Source organism: Takifugu rubripes, chromosome 13 (assembly GCF_901000725.2).
Source record: "Takifugu rubripes chromosome 13, fTakRub1.2, whole genome shotgun sequence".
NCBI classification, from domain to species: domain Eukaryota; kingdom Metazoa; phylum Chordata; class Actinopteri; order Tetraodontiformes; family Tetraodontidae; genus Takifugu; species Takifugu rubripes.
The window spans coordinates 13,474,494-13,495,958 of NC_042297.1; the positions used below are offsets into that span (position 1 = coordinate 13,474,494).

Below are 21,465 nucleotides of genomic sequence, written 5' to 3' on the forward strand. Positions count from 1 at the left end.
TTCCATTTATAAACGCGTCATGAAGAGGCAAAACTAGCAAAAATGTCGTTTTTATTTGGACAACCGCCGCCTGTAAATGTGGCAACTGGCAAATATTCATTTCTGTGATGACTTGATTCAGTTTTAAAGTGGGGGGGTAATTTTATTTTCTTAAAAACAAGCGACTTTGTCCTAATCTATCCATCCACCCACAGCTAAAATCACTGTCAAATGTAGCCTTTAATGTCTGTTGTGGCCCAGGGAGTGAACAGTGTCGTCCATCGAAGCAGGAAACGAGTTATTAACCCCCCAAACTCATCAGCACTACAGCAGAGCTTTAATTTACACTGTACATAGAAAACAAAGCATCTTCTAGAGACGCCGGTATTAAAATAGGCTTGCTTCTCTTTACAGTTTCACCCGCAAACAGGAATCAAACGAGGTCGGTGACGTCAATTACAGTATATACAGCAGACGTGCACAGTATCAACAGGACATGGACACTGACAAGCGTTAATAGTGATCTGATAAATCTGGTGGATGACCCACGCCGACGTCCCAAAACCCAGAAAGCGCCAAACCAAAACCCCCCGAAAGCAGAGCCGATTTTATTGCAGATGGGACATTTTTGCATATGCAACGTTGTCAATAATGCTACATGCTCGGGTCACCGATCCGCTCCGTCTAACGCTGACGGAAAAGGTTAGAAAAATAGAATTACAACCAAACGCGTCTGTGGATTCAAAGCTCAGAGACTCTGAAGCCTTTCTGATCTGTAATAGGACACAACAGCATCTAATCTAGATTCTTAAGACACACACACACTCTCACACACACTCTCTCTCTCACACACTCTCTCTCTCACACACACACACACACGTTTGTTTTGACTGGAGGGCGAGAGGAAGAGGCGCACTCTGCTGGCCGCCGTTTCTGTACCTCTGAGAACACACAAGAAAAATCCCCCTTTTGTTTGAAGTCTCCACAACAACGAGCCAAAGGTCTTTCAGGTCCGTGTGTTTACCGACGTTTGGCTTTATTCACTGGAGCTCAAGGTCACAGAAAGGTCGGTCCGTCCTCCCTCCCGAACACTGGGGCAGTACCACAAACGTCTCGGTACCGGTGAAAAGGTGTGAGCGGTTCAGTCACGTGGCTCCTGTAAATGAGGTCTACCTTCTTGTGCGTTAGTACGTGATTGTACAATCATGTGGATTTTAATGAGTCTATTCATTATTCATGTGAAAATAAATAACACAATTTACAAAAATTAAGGAGGATCTATAAAAGGCCCTTGATGAAAAGTGATTTGAAGGAATTTGACGAGCCTCCGATCTGAAAGTCCCCTTCACGCGACTTTACCTGAGTGGCTACGACAAACAGGCAGAGGTCCTTCTGTCCTTCCCTACTGTCCAAACCGGCACCAGTTCAACCCAAATAAGACCTTTTAGCAACAGTCTGAGCAACAACGTGGGTAGAGGTCTACGCAAATGTACGTGGTGGCCCAAAAGTCCCGGGATCTACTCATCATGTCAGCATCTACAGGAAAAAAAACCCCAGGTTCACTGTTCTCGTTCTGGTGGACGCTCCTCGAAGGGCGCCGAGACTCTTCTCCCAGCGTCCATCCTCCTGCTCCGGGGCCACGGCCTCGTAAAAAAGTCACTCGTTCACGTCCCAGATCTCAGACAGCAGCGGCGGAAGCTTCTTGTCCTGGAGGCGGAGGGCGAAAACCTGCTCCGAGTGGACGCTGCTGAGCGTGCGCAGGCTCACCAGCTTCATCAGCATGCGGGGAAACATCAGGTGATCCTGAGGAGACATTTAAAGGGGAGTTTAACACGGGGGGGGGGGGGGGGGTCCTGCTCCTCCATTCCGACTCCTCGAGCGGCCACTTACGTTTGGTCTCTTTATCATGATGTAAGAGCGCAGGAGGTCAACGTACGGCTGCTGGAGCCGCTCCACCAGGTCGTGATCCTGCACGTTGGGACGATCTGAGCAAACAAATGTGGTTAATCTCTAATCTCAGAGGGCAGAATCACGCTGCAAACGTCTCTGAGTAGCGACGCGACCTGACCTGCGGAGAAGATATTAATGGCAATGAGGAGGGCGTATTCGGCCTCGTCCAGATGCAGATCGTTCATCCCTTTCGAGAACTCAAAGATCGGATTGATGAATTCGAACTGAAGCCCTGAGGACGAGAGGGACGCCGCTTTAAACCCGTGGCCGCGCCAGGTGGAGCGAGGGCGCGCCACAAATGCAGAAACGCACCTGCTTTGGCAAAATCCTCCTTATTATAGCTGAAGTCTTTCAGGAAGGTGATGCTGTCGATGGAGGGATTGTACCGCCGGGACGTCTCCAGCAGCATGATCTGTGGAGGACAAACGTTGCGTCAAACACACTGAGCTGAGGCCGAGGCGCCTCTGCTGCGTCAGAACCTCGAACCTCGATGGTCGAAGTCTTCAGTAGAGCGATCTGATCCTCCCGCGTCAGCTCCAAGAAACCAGGAAGCTGCTTGGCAAAATCCACGATCTCCTGCACCGACATGATGGCCAGCTCGGTGAAGTGGGCGAACCGCTGCTGACGCACTTCTCGGTTCTGCAAGTCCTGACTCTGCGGCCACGGCTGCGGGGGGGGGGGGGGACGCAGAGAGGTGAGCGCTGGCAACACTGCCGGTGCGAAGGAGGTGGCGTTGCCGCGGCGACACTCACCGTCACTTTGGGCCGGTCGAGGAAAGACCTCTTGTTGCATTGCTTCTGCATGGCCACGAGCTTCTCGATCATTTCCTGCTGCTGGGGGTCCAGCGTGGCCACTTCCTGCGGGGGGGTCGGGGCGACCTCCGTGGACGTGCGGGCGGTTTCCTCCTCCTGCTTCTTCATCTTCTTCAGCCTGATTTGCTCCTCAGAGAGCACACCTACAGGTGACAAGAGGGACGCGTCTCACAAGTGCTGACCCCCCCCCCCCCCCCCCCCAGAGTCTCCAGGCTGTAACTCACAGTGCTCCAGCATGCCCGCCTCCCGGCACTTGCGCAGCCGACACTGCTGGCACTTGCGGCGCATGTACATGTCCATCTCACAGTGGCCGTTGTTCTTGCACGAGTACTGCGCACTTTTAATGACGCTGCGGCGAAAGAAGCCCTTGCAGCCTTCGCAGCTCAGGACGTTGTAGTGGAAGCCGGAGGCCTTGTCGCCGCACACGCTGCACACCTCGTTGCCGAGCATCTTGGGAGCAGGCCCCTTCTTCCTCTTCACCGGCTGCCCATCTGAGCGGCAAAACAGAGGACAGACCACGACACGCTCAGGAGTCAATTCGCCCAAACCTTCCCAGGCCAGTGTTGGACTCCGGCTTTGTTCGGCGGGCGAAATAAAAGGCAAAAGTCTCGACGCACGCGTGCTAACGTGACCAATCTCACGCCGTATCGCCCCTAAAGGCTGGTAGCTTTTCCCCACTACAATTCCAAAGACAAGTGGGCCGTCACTCAAGATTCAAGATTCAAGATAACTTTATTGATCCCTTTAGGGGGTGTCCACCAGGGAAATTAGCATCTCCAAAGATCTACAGCATCTACAAAATTTCCCACCACTCCGTCACGTCTCTGTAGAAGAGCGTGTTTGACCGAAGCATGACGGCGTCGTTAAAGCCATATTAACTACAGCGTCTGAATTTCCCTATTTTAAATATGCATCCCGACGGTCCGACGGGAGCGTCTACATCATCGGCCAGCGTCCTCTCACCTGAGCCGGCAGATGTCTCGGCCGCAGCTGGATCCAGCTTGATTTCGCTGGGCTCCACGGGCAGAGCGGGGCCGTTTTGAGGGGGGCCGGGGAAGTCATCTGGCCGGGAGAGGTCGGTCAGTGCTAGCTTCAGCGGGGCGCTCCTGCTGCTCTCCTCAACCACGCAGTCCAGCTGCAGCTCAGAGGGCCCGTCGAACACCTTACTCTCATCTGAGCGAGGAAACGCAGGCGGGTTGAGAGGAGAACGTGCAACAGCGTGAGGCCGGGCTGCTCTTACCATGACCAACATCTCGGATATCAGTCACTGATAGCGTGGACATCTTCTGCACAGCAGCTTGTCATAACGAAACCAACGTGCACCTGCGGAACAAACCGGGCGAGTTAGCTTGTCTGTGGAGATCAAGTGCAAATCAAACGCATCTTCCGCCGGTGTGGCGCCGGCGTTCCTTCGGCGTTCCGTTTTATCCGCCTCATTTAAATGAGGGAGGGCGTGGACGCATTCAAAACTGCCCTGTGGTCAGATTTCACCAGTGTGATTGTGCCTTAAATGGGACATTCCACCTTCCTGAAACGGCTCAAACGTGCGACGTCTAAATGTGAATGTAGAAGAAAAGCAACAGGCTGCGAAAGCAGAAATGAAAGTTCGTCATCGGGTATAAAATTATTCTTTCCAGGAAACTGACTCAGCACATGCGTGTGGCTATTCTTAACCCCGGGGGAGTGGCAGCATCCGAAACCTAGCGATCTTTATTGGGGGATTCCGTCCGAGATTGGGGTTAAATCGCTCTCAAAGCATTTTCAACTGAATTTCACTTTCTGTTCGGAATGAAAGTTCTGAACCAAATGAGTGTTTGGACACAAAAGTGTTAAAAAAAAAAAAGCAGCATATTTCTCTTTTTCTGCAAATATTTACACAGAGCGAAAGAGAAAAGGCAGTTTTCTACCCTGCACAGACCGGTGTTGTTGGCCTCTTCACTTCCAAACAAGGTTCTATTTTCTTAACTAGCAACCGTGGGTGTATTTGAACGTGATTATAAAACCACTACACACTTTGGAAACCTCAGTAAAGGGAGGTGACCCTGGTCAAAGCCGGAGATAACCAGATAATAAAAGAGAAGAGGGATGTAAGGCATTTTCCAGGCGCTGCTGATAAGCTTGACGTGTCACAATAAACCCATAAAAGACTTTTGTGGCGGCGGAACAACGCTAACACCTTCAACCATGACGTAAAACTGAAGGCGGAACTTGTTGAACAAAGAGAGCGACTGTGACAACTTAGGGGAAAACCGCGTAATGGTCCTTTAGTGGGAACAAGACGCACGCCGGCGTAAACTGGCGCTGTGGTGCTGACCTTACCTCGGGAGTCGATGTCGTGTTTATCTCCCATCCATCTCCTCCACGTGAGTCCACGACCTCTCTGCTGATGGGGGGAGGAGGGGGCTGAAGCCCCTGGGGTGTACTGGGCAGAAGTTGACTCGGACCCTCGATATCAATGCCTCAAAGTCTTGAAGGGAGCGAGTAGAAGAGACGAGTCGCGCTCTGCAATGCCCAATGGGAGGACAGAGGAAAACAGGGAGGGAGGGAGGAAGAACAGAGGAGGTTACTAGAGGTCATCTGCGGGCGCTCCGATCCCTACATGTGGTTCTCCGGTCTTTTGGTTTCTTTCACACCTGAGGAAGCCTCCATCTTTCTCTAGTTTTTACAGCTGTGTTGTTTTCATCTTGCTCAAGTCGGGACTTTACTAACTCTTGTCAAGTCTGACAAAATCAACCAAAAGTGACAAAATCAATATGGCATTCCAACGCGTGAAGCACTGAACGTCGGGAATACGCTCCACCCAGAGGCAGAGATCCCAGCGGATCACCGGTGACGTTTCAAAAACAGTCTCAATTTGGCTGGTGACAAACGTGGGACCAACGTTCCCCCCGACAGTCGCCAGTGTTCACTGGGAGGATTCACACACTTGGGCTGTAAAACCTGCCAATTCTCTTTGTGAGCTCATGTCATCCCCACCCGACCTCCACAGTCAAGTCCAATGTCCCCTTTGTCTTATCAGTCCGCCACCTTTGTCCATGTGCGCGTTTTTCACTGACTCCTGACTATTAAACGAAAGCGACAAGACAAAAAAAATATGAATAAAGCAGAGAACAAACACAAATTACAACCCGTAGAAATAACTCCATCAAGATATTTTACAGGATAATGCCCCTGTGGGACCGAACGTGCAGGTGCAGCCTGGGAGAAAGCTCTCTGTCCATGTCTTAAAGCTCTTGAGCAAACATCTGTACAGAACCAGTCAGCAAGTCTGAGTGGGAACTGTTGCTTTCTCAGGGAACCAGCGGATGCAACGCCCTGGGCAGCAGGAGAACTGGCCCCAGACTCAGCAGCAACGGGGGCCAAAGCAAGTCACATGCACACGCATCCATCTGAAAGGTTCCCAGCAACGCACCGATGGAAGAAGAAGTGCGATCAGTGACTTGCAGACCCACCCAGATGTTTTCACTTCTCAGAACAACTGGCTGCTGGGGGGGGGGGGTGTTTCCGAGTTCATCGACCTGACAACACCGAGCAAGACTGAATTCAACAACAGGTGGATCAGCGAGCTCTTTAGAGAAACCAGATGCATTTCTAGAGAATGGTAATATTTAGAACGTGTCAAAGTTAGCTGCTTTTGCGATTAGCCTCGGTGCTAACTTGGTTCAGTTATCTCCCAACACTTTAGTTTGTGCTGTTAGTGGTGCGTCACAAGCACATTAGGGCAACACATTAAAGTCGCAACTTTGAGAAATTCAACCTGTTTCGTGCCGACATTGATTGTGTCGCGCTTGATATTTATCGCCACTTCGCTAACATTAGCCAAGTTATTCCATCTTCACTCCCTTACTGTCAGAATGCAAACAAGTGTAATGTCAGTCAGCTACATACGACTCGCCAAATTTAACTAACGCTAACGTGACAGATAGTGGTTTTAACACCTTGATCTTGAAGCAAATAGAAGACACTGTGGGGTAGCGGTAGGTGAGATTAGCTTCAAAGACAATCCAACCAAAGGCCAGTGTCGTTAATGCTAGCTTAACACCCCCGCACGCGAAACCAACTCCCTTTAAACTAGTTCAACTTAGCTCTCTCGGCTAACTTCACGCTACGGACACGCCAAAACTTAAACATCTGATTTGATTCACCTGCCGGAGACTTGTGAGGCTTTCGACTTCTCCCTAAACGGGGTATAATCCCCTGTCAGCGAAGTGGCTGCTGCTGTCAGCAGCTGTGACAACGGAAGCTAGCGATGTTAGCTCTGTGTAGCCAGTGTAGGTTACATCATGTGACCAGTGGCCCCGGGAAGCTCGTGCTGCGGCTGGAACGCGAGATTTCGTCATGGTGAGGGTGAGAGGTAAAGAGTCAAACACTCCCCAACAAACACGCACAAAAAAACTGAAACGGCCCAAATCGAGACTGGGACATTATTTAGCACAATAGTTAAGATCTCAAGAGACAATTTTGCGAGCACTCTATATTAATAACAATTCGGGTAATACCTGAATTTAAAGCAACACAAAGTACGTCCATACATTTAAAATAATGGTTCAAATGTGATGCTACTTGCCAACACTGGAAAAAAGAAATCACTTTGCGATATTTGTGACAATAGTCCTTAGAAATAGATTACATTATGGTGGCTTTTTGGAAGTTCCACAAGAGGGCAGACTCGACCAAGGTAAAACAGGAAACGTAAACAGAACCAATCTTCACCATAGAAGAAGAAGCGGAGGGAGAAGGCGAAGAAGAAGAAGAAGCACATCATTGACTGTTGGTTGGATTTTCACATTTAAGGCAAAAAAAAGGCACAATGCCTGTTATTTGTGCATCAGTCGATTGTAGCAACAGATTTGTAAAGGGGTCAGAAATAAGGTTTTATAGGTGAGTTTTTGCCGACAGGTCCAGTTTGGGCTGCAGCCAGTATTCCAACATCTTTACATTATGCTTTACATACATGCTTTACCTTTGACTTAGCTTTTATGAGCTAACCTACTGTAGCTGCAACCTTTTGGTTTCTAATATAATCAGTAATCTAAGAGCCAAATAAAACATTTTTTTCTCGAGGCAATAGCTTTTATTTGACCCATTTGTGCGCATTTAAATGTATTATGTTTATGTAAATGTAAATATGTAAATGTATGTTTTGAATTGTATGTAACTATAGATCAAATGCATGTCCAGATTACAGCTGTCCAAACGCATCTATTTATTTAGTAGATATGCTTCTCAAGGTACATGAAGTAGCAGTTCATTGTGCTCAAAAGAAGGTTTCCATGTCTCTGAAGCGGCACAAGATTGGACACAACTTTGACATTAATGATATATTATCTGTGTCGTGATTGTCTTCTTGTGTTTTTCAGGTTCCCACTCAGTAAACCTCAGCTTGCGGCCAAATGGGTGCAGAGCCTGGGCATGAAAAACTTTGTTCCAACTGCCAACACCTGTCTCTGCTCAGAACACTTCCGGCCCGAATGCTTCAGGGATTACAACGGCAAACAGTTTCTGAGAGAGGATGCTGTACCCACTATACCATCACACGAAACAACAAAGGTGGGCTTTCCGACTGTATACAGTGATCCCTCGCTATATCGCGTTTCATCTTTCACGGCTTCGCTGCTTCATTTTTTTTGCGAGTCGTTCATTGCAGTTCTCAAATATAATCGAAGGTGGCATATCCGTTTATAAAAATCTTCTTGCTCAGAAAAAGAAAGAGCGCCAACAACTACCCATAACAATGTTCTTCTCTCGGAGAAAGACTCCTGCGCCTTCAGTAGAAACAGACGCTCCAGCGGAGCGGAGTCAGGACGAAGAGGCACAGCTGGGACTGAAATACGCGAGTGACAATGTTTCCAACCTTGTATTACTAGATTAAAATTATTGTTTTAAACAAATTTTGGGCTTTAAAACAGGTTTTGATTTTTGGTTTCATTCTATAGTTCAGTATTGCATTGTAAAATAATTTAAAAAAATAAAGCTCTGACTACTTCACGGATTTCACTTTTCGCGTGTTATTTTTGGAACGCAACTCCCGCGATAAACGAGGGATCACTGTACACACAAACGTTTTCTGCAGCTCAGTAATCCCATCATCCTGTCCATCCATATAAATAATGAATCAATGACTGTTGCACAGATTGCACTGCGGAAAAGGGTGGTGGTGCCGAAAGAGACAAACCTGGTGAATAAAACTGTAACGCAAGGAGAACAAGACCGATCCAAAGAGGCTGGAGTTGTGCGCCGAGACAAAAGAATCACCATAAGGGTCAGTTTTCTGTTTCTGACACTGTAGCATTGTGAGTTTTACTTTTAACTTCAGATGCCTCCCAGCAGCCATTTCACCTGGATAATGTGGAATGAAGCTGATTCCCCTTTACCTCGACGGCCCCTAATTGTATTCAATGACCTTTATGTCACTGAAGATCAATCATTAGGCTCCACTAAAACTTGTTATGTGCTCTGTCACAGGGTGGGCGAGGAGGGCGTGGAGGAAAACAGTTTTCAGACAGGTGAGGTGGTGTTTTCTGACTCTCATACTAACCTTTTTTTAATGTCTGTGACTCATGGAGCATCATAGAAAGCATTTGTCCCTTTTATTCCTGTCAGCTGTCACAGTAGACTTCAATAACCCCACAAGGTGCAGAAGCAACGTGCAAAAAGTGCAATAATAACAATAAAAATGGGAAGAAAATCTGGTTATTTTAAAAATGTACAAACATTTTATATTTATTTTATACACTTCTTATATTTTTAAACAATCAGTGACCATATTGGTAGTTGAGGTTGAGACCAATATCATGAAGGAGGTTTATATAAAGCCCAACCTGCAAAGACTCTAAATCCAAAGTGTTTTCTGTCAGTGGGTATTTTCCCCTTGAGGCTTTTTGTGAGTGAGTGACGTTAATTAAACTTGAATGCAGATTTGATCACAGTAAAAAGCAAACCAAACTGTTCCCCTTGAGTTATCTTTTATCGTATTAATCTTCGTTTCCAGATGGCTGGAAGCATTGTGGATTGATTGCAAATGGAAATTTATACACGAGAGCTGGTATTCTTCTGTGATCATTTTATCCTCTCTGATACAAACAAATCTCAAGCAGCCCCACTCTAATCACAGCCTTTAATCTGAGGGATATCAGCTTTAAAAGCAGCCAATGTCATGGCTGTCAAAGAAAGAGGGAAGTAAAAGATCCAAGAAAGATGAAACCAGGATGCAGCCAAAAGAGTCCTGGCAGAGGTGGAGTGTTTTAATCGAGGGATGTGTCTCGAATCTCCCCGTGCAGACAGATCCGGGTGTACGACAACAAAGGCAGGCTGCTCTCCAACAGCAAGGACCTGTGCGACTGTCTGGATGGGGACTGCATGGGCTGCTTCTACCCCTGCCCCGAGTGCGGCTCACGCAAGTGCGGCGTGGAGTGCCGCTGCGACAGGAAGTGGCTTTACGAGCAGGTGGAGGTGGAGGGTGGCGAGATCATCAGGAACAAGTATGCTGTTTAGTTGTGGACTGCTGGAGGGGTTTGGATGGGGTTCCTCTGGGAAAGGGTTGTGTTTGGCTGAGAGACACTGTTGGACCAATTGGAAAATTCTCTTGAAAATGATGTGGGATTAGTTTATCTGGCTGTTGAAAATCTTGCTGTTGGTTTAAAAATAAGATGTTTTTTTTATATTGTATATATCATATGCAGTTGAGACTGTTCTGTCCAGAGGGAAGTTGATGCTGTCTTTTGTTTATAAAGATGAGACTAGTTTCTTACATCCATGGATAGGTCAACACTTTCAGACTAAGTGTAAATGAGACCTCATGGAGAATAATGTAAAGAGTGTTTGTTTCATTGGAATAAAAATTATTTTATCTAAAGTTTGAGATGTATTTTTTTTTTTTTTTTTTTTACAAATATTCTGTCAATGTGAAGGAGCCTGTGGAGGCAGTAGGTATCTACAAAAGGACTTTTAACTGGATTTTCAATTAAGGAAATGTTTCCCAGCACTGACTTCAGTGGCAATTTAAGAATAAAACAAGTTTAAAGTTGTGGATTAATGTCACTGGTCAGAACAACTCTTGGCAGGAGAAGAAATCCCAAAGAATCGCAGCACACTCTTTGCTAAAAGTCATTAATTTCCTTTGTGGTTTGAGTGATATTAAAGATGCTTTTAGAGTTTAGTTAATGGGCCTGCATGAGTCATCACAATAATCCTCAGATTAATGGCCTTTTAAATGCAAGATGGCCCAGTAATCCTGCAGACTGGACACTGGAGGACTCCGATTCTCCACTAACTGCAGCAGCAACGCTGCCGTGACAGAACATGAGCGTTGGCCATGAGCTCACCTGTAGGTCAAAGGTCGGGCAGTCTGGAGTTGTTTAGCCCCTCATAAATATTGTCTCATTGTTTGTTTTGGTTTGTTTTTTTTACCACCCATGCATATTCTCCCCATATAAATGAATCCTATTAACATTTATGGAGTCCAGACTGGTCATTAATCAAAGGAGTTTTCAGGGAAACTTTTCCCAGTGCTACAGTTTGCAGGAGATGTTCTAAAACAAATGGTGCCGCACCGTTTTCATTTGTCCTCTTATGGAGTTATTAGGAAACCAGATTATTCTGACCAGATCCCAAAGGCTAATAAACTAATGCAGCCGGCTGTTTGCTTCAAGCACCTCTGTGCTGTGAGGAACGGGGTCTCTCACTGGGCCAGTGGCATTACCGCACCATTTTAGTCTTTGTTAATGGGCTACATCATTTCATTTGCTAACACAAATCAGCCCAGTTGCTGTGGGAATGCTTAAATTACTGGTTTCCATGGAGGGCTGCAGCGGCTTTCTCACACATTTCTGTTTGGTCACATCACTTAAACTGCCAAAGTGGGTGACACAACAGATCGTACACCCCAACAAAACCATCCACAGCTCAGTAAAATCTCGGCGATGGAAATGTTTAGTTTAGTTCCACCACTCAGGAGCTTAAAAACCTCAAATCAAGGAAGAATTCTTCACCATCTCCTAATATTCGCTTCCTCATGAATATGAGTCCAGCGCAGCCCTGAAGGCAGCAGCTGGATGAGAAACCTGCTGCTGTTGAAGGACAGCAGTGGCCCCAACAGATGGAGTCCTGTCAGCCGTCAAAAAGGCTGAAAAACCATCTAGCCCAGGACAGGGAGGTTGAAAATGGCCGGTGACGAGGAGTGTGAGGCCGTGGGTGTCCACTCCAGGGCTGCGGTTAAACAGTTTCAATAAATACAGAGGTCAAATTACGTGCACAGTGTTTTGAACGATTTGAAGCCAGTGGAGAGAAATGTCTGGAGGCACCAGCTTTCTGACTGTAATGCATCAATTCTGACATATTGTATCGAAAATGTCAAACATGTTACAGTTTATGTTGCACCACAAAGGCCTGAAACCCGTTCACGATTTAAAGGTTAAATGAAGGTCTAAAAGAATCGGAGGGGTTTTTTACCCTATTTTGTTGAGTGAGGCAAAACTAACAAATATGTTGGTGTTTTGCTTGTGACCTGTTAGCTTTACAATGTTAGCAACGACGAGACGCTGATGTTTAGCTGCCATATCCCTCATATTTACATCATCTCCCTGATCTCCTCCACCTCCGTCCGGCACATTTGTCACTCGTTATCTACTCCTTTTTCCTTCCAGGATGCAAATACAAGCCCAGCACTTCTCTGTGAAGCCCCTTATACACCCTATAAACCTCATCAAGTTATAACACACAAATACTACGATTAAGCATCACTTTGCAATGTTAAATGTGAAGATGAACTACTTAATGGCTTTAGAATATCTCAGGTTCTTTAAACATAATCTCTAAAAACCGGAAAGCCAGGTGAGACAGCAGGTGAGATGACCTCCTGCCGACATTGTGCCAGAGTGGACGTTTTTGCCGACTGAATGATTTTTGAATATAGAGGAGGCATCAGCTGGGCAGAGCGCCTCTATCAGCAGGTCCTGCCTCGGACAACACTTTTATTTTCATTTCCATCTGACAGAAAAGAGTCCGACCCTGCTGGTTTTCCTTCGCTGCATTAGAACTTGATCTCAACATTGTGTTTCAGTCACCTCTTTGATTTTGGCCTCGACCAATCGTCCCTCTGCCGCCCAAAACCGTTAGAAATAAGAGGCCTCTGGCTCCCAGGAGTTAAAAAAAAAGACAGCCTTTGTAAATGAGAGACAAAAACCCACAAACCGATTGAGATCTCTTTAATGTAGTTGCAGAGTCAACACATAAATGCCGGCATTTCAAAAGGGCAGGCAGCCGGGCACGTCCCCATTGAAGCGACTGCAGTACGTGTTTCCTGAGTTGCACGCGGCGCACTTGCAGTTGGTGGCCACTGGGTAGCTGACCCCCACTGGACAGCCCTCAATGTGTTTCACCTCATAGGTCCAGTCGCCGTTACAGACCGTCTGCTCCGCCCAGTCATGATAGTTGATGTAGACAGGATCCTGTCAGCCACACCAAGAAACACAGACGGAAAAGGGTGAACGCGTGATGGACCATTTGCAGGACATCAATGTTAGCTGTGGAACGTCGGGGTGGGGATGGTCTGTTACCACGTGGTAGCACTGTCCTGCGCAGATGGTGGTGTAGATGAGCTCGGTGAGGCCACAGCTCTCCACCGGGATGCTGATGTTCGTCGGGCGGCAGTCGAAGCTGCAGCCGTGCCCCACCCTCACCAGTGCCAGCACTGCTGCCATGACAACCAGCTGCATTCTCTGCTGGGTGCAGCACAGACGCCCACCACAAGAGGGGATGAGGCTCAGACACTTCAGACCGTGTAAAAAGAAGTCAGGATTGGTTAAACGGAGGCATTTTCTCTGAGATAACTCATCAATTATAGATTTATATGGGTTCTTTGGTTGAGGTGTGCTGATACACAATACCAAACACCATCAAGACTAGCGTGAACCACTGTCAAAATGGTTGGTAACGGCTCCACTACTGTCCTCTGTCCATTATAGTAAAATCATACAGCCAAAATCTCTACCTCTGTCCTTTCTGAAGAATCTGAGCAGGCAAAAAAATAAAATTCTGAGACATTTCCTCTGCAACAGTAAAGAGAACTTGTACCGTACCTGGAGAGCAATCAACCTGGGTTCTTTAGTCAGTCTGCGAATATTTACTGTCAACCTGAGGCTGGCTGATGCGCCACTTATATACAGCTGCCTGTCAATCCCGTTAAGCTCCTCAACCTCAGCCACGGTGCTGTTTTTCCCACTTATTTGGACCTGATATCGAATCCTCGCTCGTGGCCTTTGCTGTCACTCCTGAGGGGGCGTGCGAGCTTATCGACAGGCCTCTTGTTTAGGCTACGTACGTGGAAGGCGTGCTTGTTTACATCAGCACCCACACAGAGATGGAAAACGCTGACAATTAACCGAACATGTTCCATCTTCATTACTTACTGTACCCCTGGTCCAGGTGATCATTCAGATACGAGGAAAGAGAAGCGTATTTATAGAGTGCTTCATGCTCGTGCACAGACTGTGTGTTTTTTCTGTCTTCATGAAAGTTAGCACTGCACCAAACTGGCCGGTCTATTGTGCCAGAAGAATATAATGAGTTGGGCAGAAGCCACGGTTCATCCATCTGCTGCTCTGTCTCTTCCTGAAGCCACTGGGGACTCTGGTCCTCCAGTGTCCTGCTGAACCGCCAACCTGCCTAACAAGGACTTTTACGGCGCTTCGCTCTCGTCCTCTAATGCGCTGCCTCCTTTCGAATACCTCAGCTGAAATACAGCGACCGCTGTCGTGCATTCTGTCCTTAGTGAACACAAGTTGCGGTTGCGCAATCTCTTATTGAGGGGAGGACGCACCAGTAGACATTTTCTGACTCATTTCAACAACAGCTGGTGATTCCTTTTAATTTCACTGCATCTTCATTAGAGTTGAGCTCATTAGAGCTGGAGCTGTGTGTGGTCCAGCATCGATGTGGAACTATTTAGACACCATATTAAAGGAGCATTAATGGTGACATCTGAAGGAGCAGCTTATTTGTCTTTCATGGTGCCATGGGAACACCCCCAACCCCCCCAACCCCTCCAAAGGGAATCAAGGTGGATATGATGGACGGGTGATTTTCTGACTCATAACCCATAACGTCGAATAAAAAAGGTCATTTATGTGTAAAGGCTCAAGTGAGTTTTATGTGAAATGGCTGAGAGTTTTTACCGACACCATTGATTTGATTCATGGGTCATTGGAAGAGAGCACAAAAAATCAAGCTGTATATCCTGCCAGAGGAGACCCACTCAAACGCACCAGGGTGGCCTCTGAGGAGCTGCTTCGGTCCTGATTGCACATCCTAAAGTTCCCTTGTTATCCTGGAAGAAATATCCTGGAAGCTATTTGATGTTATTGCTGTATTCCAGCTAAAAAACCTGCTTATGTAATTTCTTTTGATGCAATGAAAAGTCCAAGTTTCTGAAGGCTGAATCATTACTCTGAATAATTCACCGCAGTTCATCTGCTTCACGCGGAACTTCACGCAGACTTTATTCAGCCTTCCAGAGTTTCCTCCCGGGGTGCAGATTCCAGCAGGCTACATTTAATCACATGGTCTTACTCTGCAGTTTGGCCTTTTATGAGCAACTTTTCCGACTGCCACTCGTAAGCAAACAACTTATTTACATGGATCAGATTGATTGTTGCACAAACTCTATACTCTTCTGGGCCTGGCCTTTTGGGACACATGTAACTCATGTCATCCTACTGTGTCATAACACCGCATTCTGAACTTTGACCTGTTAGTGGGGCGTTGGGGGTAAAATAGCAGCAGAAGCGTGCTATTTACTGGAAGATCCAACCCAGCAGGTTCAGAATGAAACCATACGTATGATTTGGGGTCAGTTCCACCTCTGAACGCTCCCGGAATCTGTAATCGTGTCCTTGAAGATTCCACTCTTTTAATTTTCTTTGATTTTCAACTTCTGTGCCTCTGCAATACAATTATTCCATGATATTGATTTTGCCCTTGCTGCTGTGCTCGTTTTCAAGACTATTTTTATGCAATCGTCTGAGGGATCAGCGCCTGAACAAGCGAAATGTTCTGCCGGCCACTGGGGCAAAACTTTACAATCCATTATGTCTGGCCGTGGCTAAAGGCTTTCACTGGGTCATTGTCTCTTACATTTTCATGCCAAATGTATTTTCTCAAAGTCCTTCAAAACTTTATTGAGTCTGGGCAAGAAAGTAAAAATGGCAAATAAAATAGACCTTTACAGTCTGTTACACTGCATCGGTTTTGGTGAGATCAGGGAGGATTTTGTGGAAAGATGCAACAGCTACAACTGTCATCATTCCTCGTGTTGGTCCCCGACCAGCTCTTCCACTACAGACCTCAGGACTCCCCCTGGTGCTGAGGTGGAGGCTCAAAGAGGAGGGTGAATGTGCGTGATGGAGGGAAGGCGGCTCTCACATCAGGCTGATGTCACATTATGGGTCAGGCTTGATTTCCAGGACTCGTGATAAAACAAGATTATTACAGTAAAAGATTTTACAAATACATCGGGTAGCGATTGGGATTCCAGGGAGAAATGATGCATGAGCCCTCTGGTGTAAAATAACAGGCTGCTCGTGTCCTAATTAGAGTTTCGGAGTCATGCAGATTGCTTGAATCAATCGGACCAGATTGAATGAGCCATAGTTACTGATGGCTGTGTATCCCAGCGCCAGGCCCGAAGCAGGACCTGCAGAAAAAACATAACTCAGTAATCTGCACAATCCAATTAAAGCTCAGAGGAGGGATGTGTGCAATGCAAATTACTGTTGCAAAGCACAAAATGTGCATTTGGTAGACGCACTGTGATCAGCAGCAATATGGACGATCTAGACACACATCTGATAGATTATTCTGGTATTTATCATCATTGTGAAGCATACCACATAATGCAGAAGCTACAGAAAAATTACTTTTGTTCCTTTTCCAAATAAGCTTGGCTTTTCCAGTCTTATTTAAGCTGCCAAAAGCTTTTCTTTAGGGCACAAAGCCCATCATGGAGCTAAAACAGGTATAAGTAGAGTTCGCCTTCACAGGTCTGTATCCTTGAGCAACAGTTGAACAAATGGAGTCACTTTGAAAACCCCTCCAAAAAGATAAAGAGTCTGAAGAAGACCAAAAGGTGAAAAATGATTGTGATCACGGTAAAGTGAGACAAATGGACACATCTACAACCTGTGTGAGGGCACTCTGAGATGTCCCAACCTGTTCTTATATCGTCCTTATTTTGTTCATTATAGGGAGAAAGAAGAACAGAACATTTCTCTCCAAGGTCAGGGGTGCTTTAGGCAGAAAACCAACTGGACAGGCTGGGTTCCAACCCCATGTGACCCTCCACTCAACACCTCCATCCATTCATTTGCTGATCTGAATGGGCTGTGAATACCTCTCTGTGGACACACCAGACCCTCGTGCAATAAAAAACAACATCAATATCTGAAGAGCTCAGGTTGAGGAAGAGCTATAACCTATTATATACAGCTTGTTATTATTTTAATGTTGAATTTACTGTATTTCAGATTTTCAGTTCTGTGCTGCTGTAGGGCTCAATATTTAGATAAGTGATGCAACAGATGTTTGAGCTGATGGCCCCTCTTCAAGAGAGGCTGGGGGTGGTGGGGGGCCCCAACAGGGGGTCCTTTTCTTAGTATAGAATCATAAAATTGGATTGAATTCTCTGCAGATTGACTGCGGATAATCTCTCATGCACGATATAAAAGATGATAATTAGCGATAATTCATGTACAATTTACTCACAAGAGCTACGAATAGATTCGTGAATGATGATTAAGTGTGTGTTCTTGTTTGTGTGTGTGTGTGTGGGGGGGGGGGCGGGGTGGAGGGGGATCAGCGCCATTTGAGCGTGTGCAGATCGGGCTGAAGGGGAGTGCTGACTTACTTTTTGGACAACACGGCGATGAAGGGCACCGTGTCAGACTGCAGCACAGTGCGCAGTGACGGCCTGCATCCACTGGGGGAGGACCGAGCACCGCATGTGCGCGCTGCGGTGCACGATCGACTTTCTCACCGAGACTCTCCATCGTCGCACACACGCGCGCACGCACACACACACACAAACACCCAGTGGGAAGGGTACCGGAGTATAGGTAGGGCTACAGCGGGAGACAGACAGATGTGAGATGCTTGGACTCAGCCATGGAGCCATTTCCCTTCGCCCATATGAAGATAAAGTTTTCCCCACCCTCACCTCTTTCCGCCGTGGACGTGCGCGGCTGTCGGTGATGCCGGCGCGCTGCTGGCACACCTGCTACGCTTCTCCCTTTTTGTCTTCACTGATTATTGGTGCCACTCCATCAGGAGCGATGCAGCACAATAGGGGGCTCAAGTGGCAACAGATCCTGTTGAATTGAGACAAAAGACGTCGAGACGCAGCCACAAAAAAGTGTCCTCCTCGGAGTGCGTCAGAGCACCGATGTCAGTGGATGATATGGTCGCTGGCCGGATTCGACGGGCGATTTGGAATATTGCTCACCGAAATCAAGAGAGGATTTAGGCAAAAACGAAGAACTGCATCTCTCACGTAGCCTCTCTCCTCCTCTTCCTCCACCTCCTCAACCAAGAGATGTGTTTGGAGGGGTGCTGAGGCGATCTGGATTAGCCCCTCTTCACATGTAAGTGAATGTCAGAATAAATAGAGGCTGTTTTCAGTGGGAGAAAATCGTGCGTAATGTCTGTTCCTGACATCAATTCCAAACATACATCTCCAAAAGCCTGTTGTATCTCCATGTTTAGTCAATAACAGTGAGGACAATAACAGTAGTCAAGTTCAACTGCAATTATATTGCAAAACATACGCAGTGTTGTGGATTACAAAGTAGAATGGTCAGATATGATTGAAACATATTTATATTCTTGGGGATTTCTTGTTATTTTTGTTTTTCTCTTGCAGCACCAGAGAGCATCAGAGGAACGAAATCATTCAGGGGCATCACAACATAACCACTACTGAGCCAGTTATTTCATGTCATCGCATAAAATGGCAACCAGCCGTGAGCGAGGATCAAAAGACGCATGTGGCCGCAACAAGCACTTCTTGAGAATATAACCACCTGATGGGCGCCGGAGGAACCGGGGAGAAACCGTCGTGGAGTCGGTGATTTGCAACGCTGAACAATTAAAGGGCGCCACAAGTTTGACACGGAGCCTCCTTAACAGGCTGTTCCAGGGGCCTCGTCATGTTTCTGTTATGGTAATGATGTCATACCACACCGAAGGCCCGTGCCTGAACGTGAGGTCGGGCGGATCGATATATATGATGTAAGCAGCCACCTGGACTATACTGGAGAGATGGACCCAATTAAGGTGCGTTTGTGACTGTGAAATTCTCATCTCCACTGGTCGAACCGGCTGGTGCAACAATTTCTCCCTGCGCGCAGCAACTTTTGTCCTCAGGCCTGCGTCCACGCCGCCCAGAGGCGGTTGCCGGGGAACCGAACCGGCTCACAGACTGAAAATGGAGTTTGCCATGGTGGGCGCGGACGGCGGGTGCAACAGCCACCTGCCTTACGGTTATGCCCAAGCTCGCGCGCGGGAGAGGGAGCGCGAGAGGGAGCGCCAGGCGGTTCAATCGAGAGCGGCGGCGGCGGCGGCGGCTGCCGAAGGTGGGCCGGGAGCGGAGGGAGCAGGGGGCGGCAACGTCGGCGGCGGCGTGGGGGGGTCCACCTCCTCTTCGTGCTCTCATCTCCTTAACAACCGTCAGCATCAGTCTCGCGCCGCCTCCTCCGCGAGCGCCAACATCAGCAGCGGCGGTACCGCCTCGCGCCCCTCCTCCTCCTCCCCCACCTCCTTCACGCAGGAGCACGAGCAGCAGCACAGAGTTCTCAGAGAGCGGAAAAAGCAGCGCGGCGTCGCGCGGTGGAGACGCAACAGGACGACTCTCGGCGGGGACCTGCGCCACTCGGAGCTGGCGCTGCTCGGATCGGAGGAGGACATCATGATAGAGGAGGAAGAGGCCGAGGGGGCAGAGGAGGAGGAGGAGGAGGACGAGGAGGAGGTGGGGGGCCGGGGAAGCAAAAGGTCGAGCTTTTTGTGTCACATGTATGATGAAGATGAGACGGTGTCCCTCACTGACCGGCGTCCTCAGTCCGGCTACGAGAACGTTTACAGCGAGTGCGGCTGCTGCGAGAGAGTTGTCATCAATGTGTCGGGTCTGAAGTTTGAAACTCAGCTCAAGACTCTCACCCAGTTCCCGGACACGCTCCTGGGAGACCCGGACAAACGTATCAGGTACTTCGACCCGTTAAGGAACGAATACTTCTTCGACCGGAACCGGCCGAGCTTTGACGCGATTCTTTACTATTACCAGTCAGGTGGGCGCTTAAAAAGACCCGTCAACGTCCCGTTTGACATCTTCTCCGAGGAGGTGAAGTTTTATGAACTTGGGGAAGAGGCGATTCTCAAGTTTCGCGAGGATGAAGGGTTTGTTAAAGAGGAGGAAAAACCTCTGCCAGAGGACGAGTTCAAGCGCCAAATCTGGCTGCTTTTCGAGTATCCAGAGAGTTCGAGTCCCGCCAGGGGGATCGCGGTGGTTTCTGTCCTGGTGATAGTCATCTCTATTGTCATTTTCTGCCTGGAAACGCTGCCGGAGTTCAGGGATGAAAAGGAGTATCTGCAGTCACGACACAACTCCACTCAACCCGACCACGGATTTACACCTTTCAACGACCCCTTTTTCATCGTGGAGACGGTTTGCATCATTTGGTTCTCGTTTGAGATTATAGTTCGCTTCTTTGCGAGTCCGAGCAAACCGGCTTTCTTTAAAAACATTATGAACTCAATAGACATTGTATCCATTTTGCCTTATTTCATAACTCTCGGCACGGATCTGGCCCAGCATCAAGGCAACGGGCAACAAGCGATGAGCTTTGCCATCCTGAGGATAATCCGCCTTGTCAGGGTGTTCCGCATTTTCAAACTGTCCAGACACTCCAAGGGGCTGCAGATCCTGGGTCATACCCTGCGCGCCAGCATGAGGGAGCTGGCCCTCCTCATTTTCTTTCTGGTGATAGGCGTCATCCTCTTCTCCAGCGCGGTGTACTTCGCTGAGGCGGACGAGCCCACCTCTCAGTTCACGAGCATCCCCGACGCTTTCTGGTGGGCTGTGGTAACCATGACGACGGTGGGCTACGGCGATATGAAGCCCATCACTGTCGGTGGGAAGATCGTGGGCTCCCTGTGCGCCATCGCGGGCGTGTTAACCATTGCGCTGCCGGTGCCGGTTATAGTGTCCAACTTCAACTACTTTTACCACAGGGAGACCGATAATGAAGACCAGGCGCCGGTGGTTGAGAGTGTGCCGCCGGTGTGCCCGTATTTCCCAGACTTTCTAAGGAAATTCAAAAGCTCTCCTTCTGGTTCCTCGCTGGGCGACAAAGCGGAATATATGGAGATGGAGGAAGGGGTGACGGAGTCCCTGTGCGGGCTGGACAAGAGCCCCAGTAAAGGGAACGGGACAGACATAGGCAGGAGAAACAGTACTAACTCCAAATCCATCCAGACTGACGTGTGATTACAAATAGAGTTTTCTTTTATTCCTTTTCTTCCCCGAAAGAAGAGAACGTCAATGAACGTACTGTGTGCCCGAGAGCAGGTGGTCCCCTCAAATCGCAAGTTTTATGCACGTCCAAGTCTAACGAGACACACACACGCACGCACACACGCGTCACAATTGATAAATCATTAAATAGTCCCCCCCCCCCCCCCC

The 21,465-nt window shown here is 47.9% G+C and overlaps 4 protein-coding genes across 9 annotated transcripts; 2 read left to right on the forward strand and 2 right to left on the reverse strand.

The window, feature by feature from the left end:
* Positions 1-121: 121 nt before the first annotated feature.
* nr1h3 (nuclear receptor subfamily 1, group H, member 3) lies at positions 122-7,024 on the reverse strand. Of its 3 annotated transcripts, XM_003969624.3 has the most exons (11): positions 6,887-7,024; positions 5,061-5,243; positions 3,982-4,064; positions 3,705-3,914; positions 2,966-3,232; positions 2,682-2,884; positions 2,416-2,595; positions 2,242-2,341; positions 2,048-2,161; positions 1,870-1,964; positions 201-1,782 (listed from the first exon to the last, which is right to left on the reverse strand). In XM_003969624.3, the coding sequence occupies exons 3-11, from the start codon at positions 4,022-4,024 to the stop codon at positions 1,636-1,638; spliced, it is 1,359 nt and encodes a 452-aa protein (XP_003969673.1). In that variant the 5' UTR covers positions 4,025-4,064; positions 5,061-5,243; positions 6,887-7,024; the 3' UTR covers positions 201-1,635. The 3 variants fall into 3 exon arrangements, with proteins under 3 accessions (XP_029701998.1, XP_003969673.1, XP_029701997.1); XM_029846138.1 differs by lacking the exon at positions 6,887-7,024 and adding an exon at positions 5,375-6,821 and having other exon boundaries at positions 122-1,782; positions 3,705-4,064; XM_029846137.1 differs by having other exon boundaries at positions 3,705-4,064.
* On the forward strand, positions 6,965-10,596 carry arl14ep (ADP-ribosylation factor-like 14 effector protein). Of its 3 annotated transcripts, none has more exons than XM_029846140.1 (5): positions 6,965-7,095; positions 8,102-8,291; positions 8,875-9,003; positions 9,207-9,247; positions 10,022-10,596. In XM_029846140.1, the coding sequence occupies exons 2-5, from the start codon at positions 8,154-8,156 to the stop codon at positions 10,233-10,235; spliced, it is 522 nt and encodes a 173-aa protein (XP_029702000.1). In that variant the 5' UTR covers positions 6,965-7,095; positions 8,102-8,153; the 3' UTR covers positions 10,236-10,596. The 3 variants fall into 3 exon arrangements, with proteins under 3 accessions (XP_029702000.1, XP_011608221.1, XP_003969840.1); XM_011609919.2 differs by lacking the exon at positions 6,965-7,095 and adding an exon at positions 7,389-7,511; XM_003969791.3 differs by lacking the exon at positions 6,965-7,095 and adding an exon at positions 7,447-7,622.
* A 2,339-nt stretch (positions 10,597-12,935) lies between these two features.
* On the reverse strand, positions 12,936-18,091 carry LOC101071898 (follicle stimulating hormone subunit beta). 2 transcript variants are annotated; one of them, XM_029846247.1, is made up of 4 exons: positions 17,950-18,091; positions 17,641-17,854; positions 13,298-16,431; positions 12,943-13,189 (listed from the first exon to the last, which is right to left on the reverse strand). In XM_029846247.1, the coding sequence occupies exons 3-4, from the start codon at positions 13,454-13,456 to the stop codon at positions 12,986-12,988; spliced, it is 363 nt and encodes a 120-aa protein (XP_029702107.1). In that variant the 5' UTR covers positions 13,457-16,431; positions 17,641-17,854; positions 17,950-18,091; the 3' UTR covers positions 12,943-12,985. The 2 variants fall into 2 exon arrangements, with proteins under 2 accessions (XP_011608222.1, XP_029702107.1); XM_011609920.2 differs by lacking the exons at positions 17,641-17,854; positions 17,950-18,091 and having other exon boundaries at positions 12,936-13,189; positions 13,298-13,510; positions 13,820-13,976.
* Positions 18,092-18,233: 142 nt separating this feature from the next.
* On the forward strand, positions 18,234-21,454 carry kcna4 (potassium voltage-gated channel, shaker-related subfamily, member 4). Its single transcript, XM_011610199.2, has 2 exons — positions 18,234-18,373; positions 18,652-21,454. The coding sequence occupies exon 2, from the start codon at positions 19,216-19,218 to the stop codon at positions 21,268-21,270; it is 2,055 nt and encodes a 684-aa protein (XP_011608501.2). The 5' UTR covers positions 18,234-18,373; positions 18,652-19,215; the 3' UTR covers positions 21,271-21,454.
* The last annotated feature ends 11 nt before the right edge of the window (positions 21,455-21,465 follow it).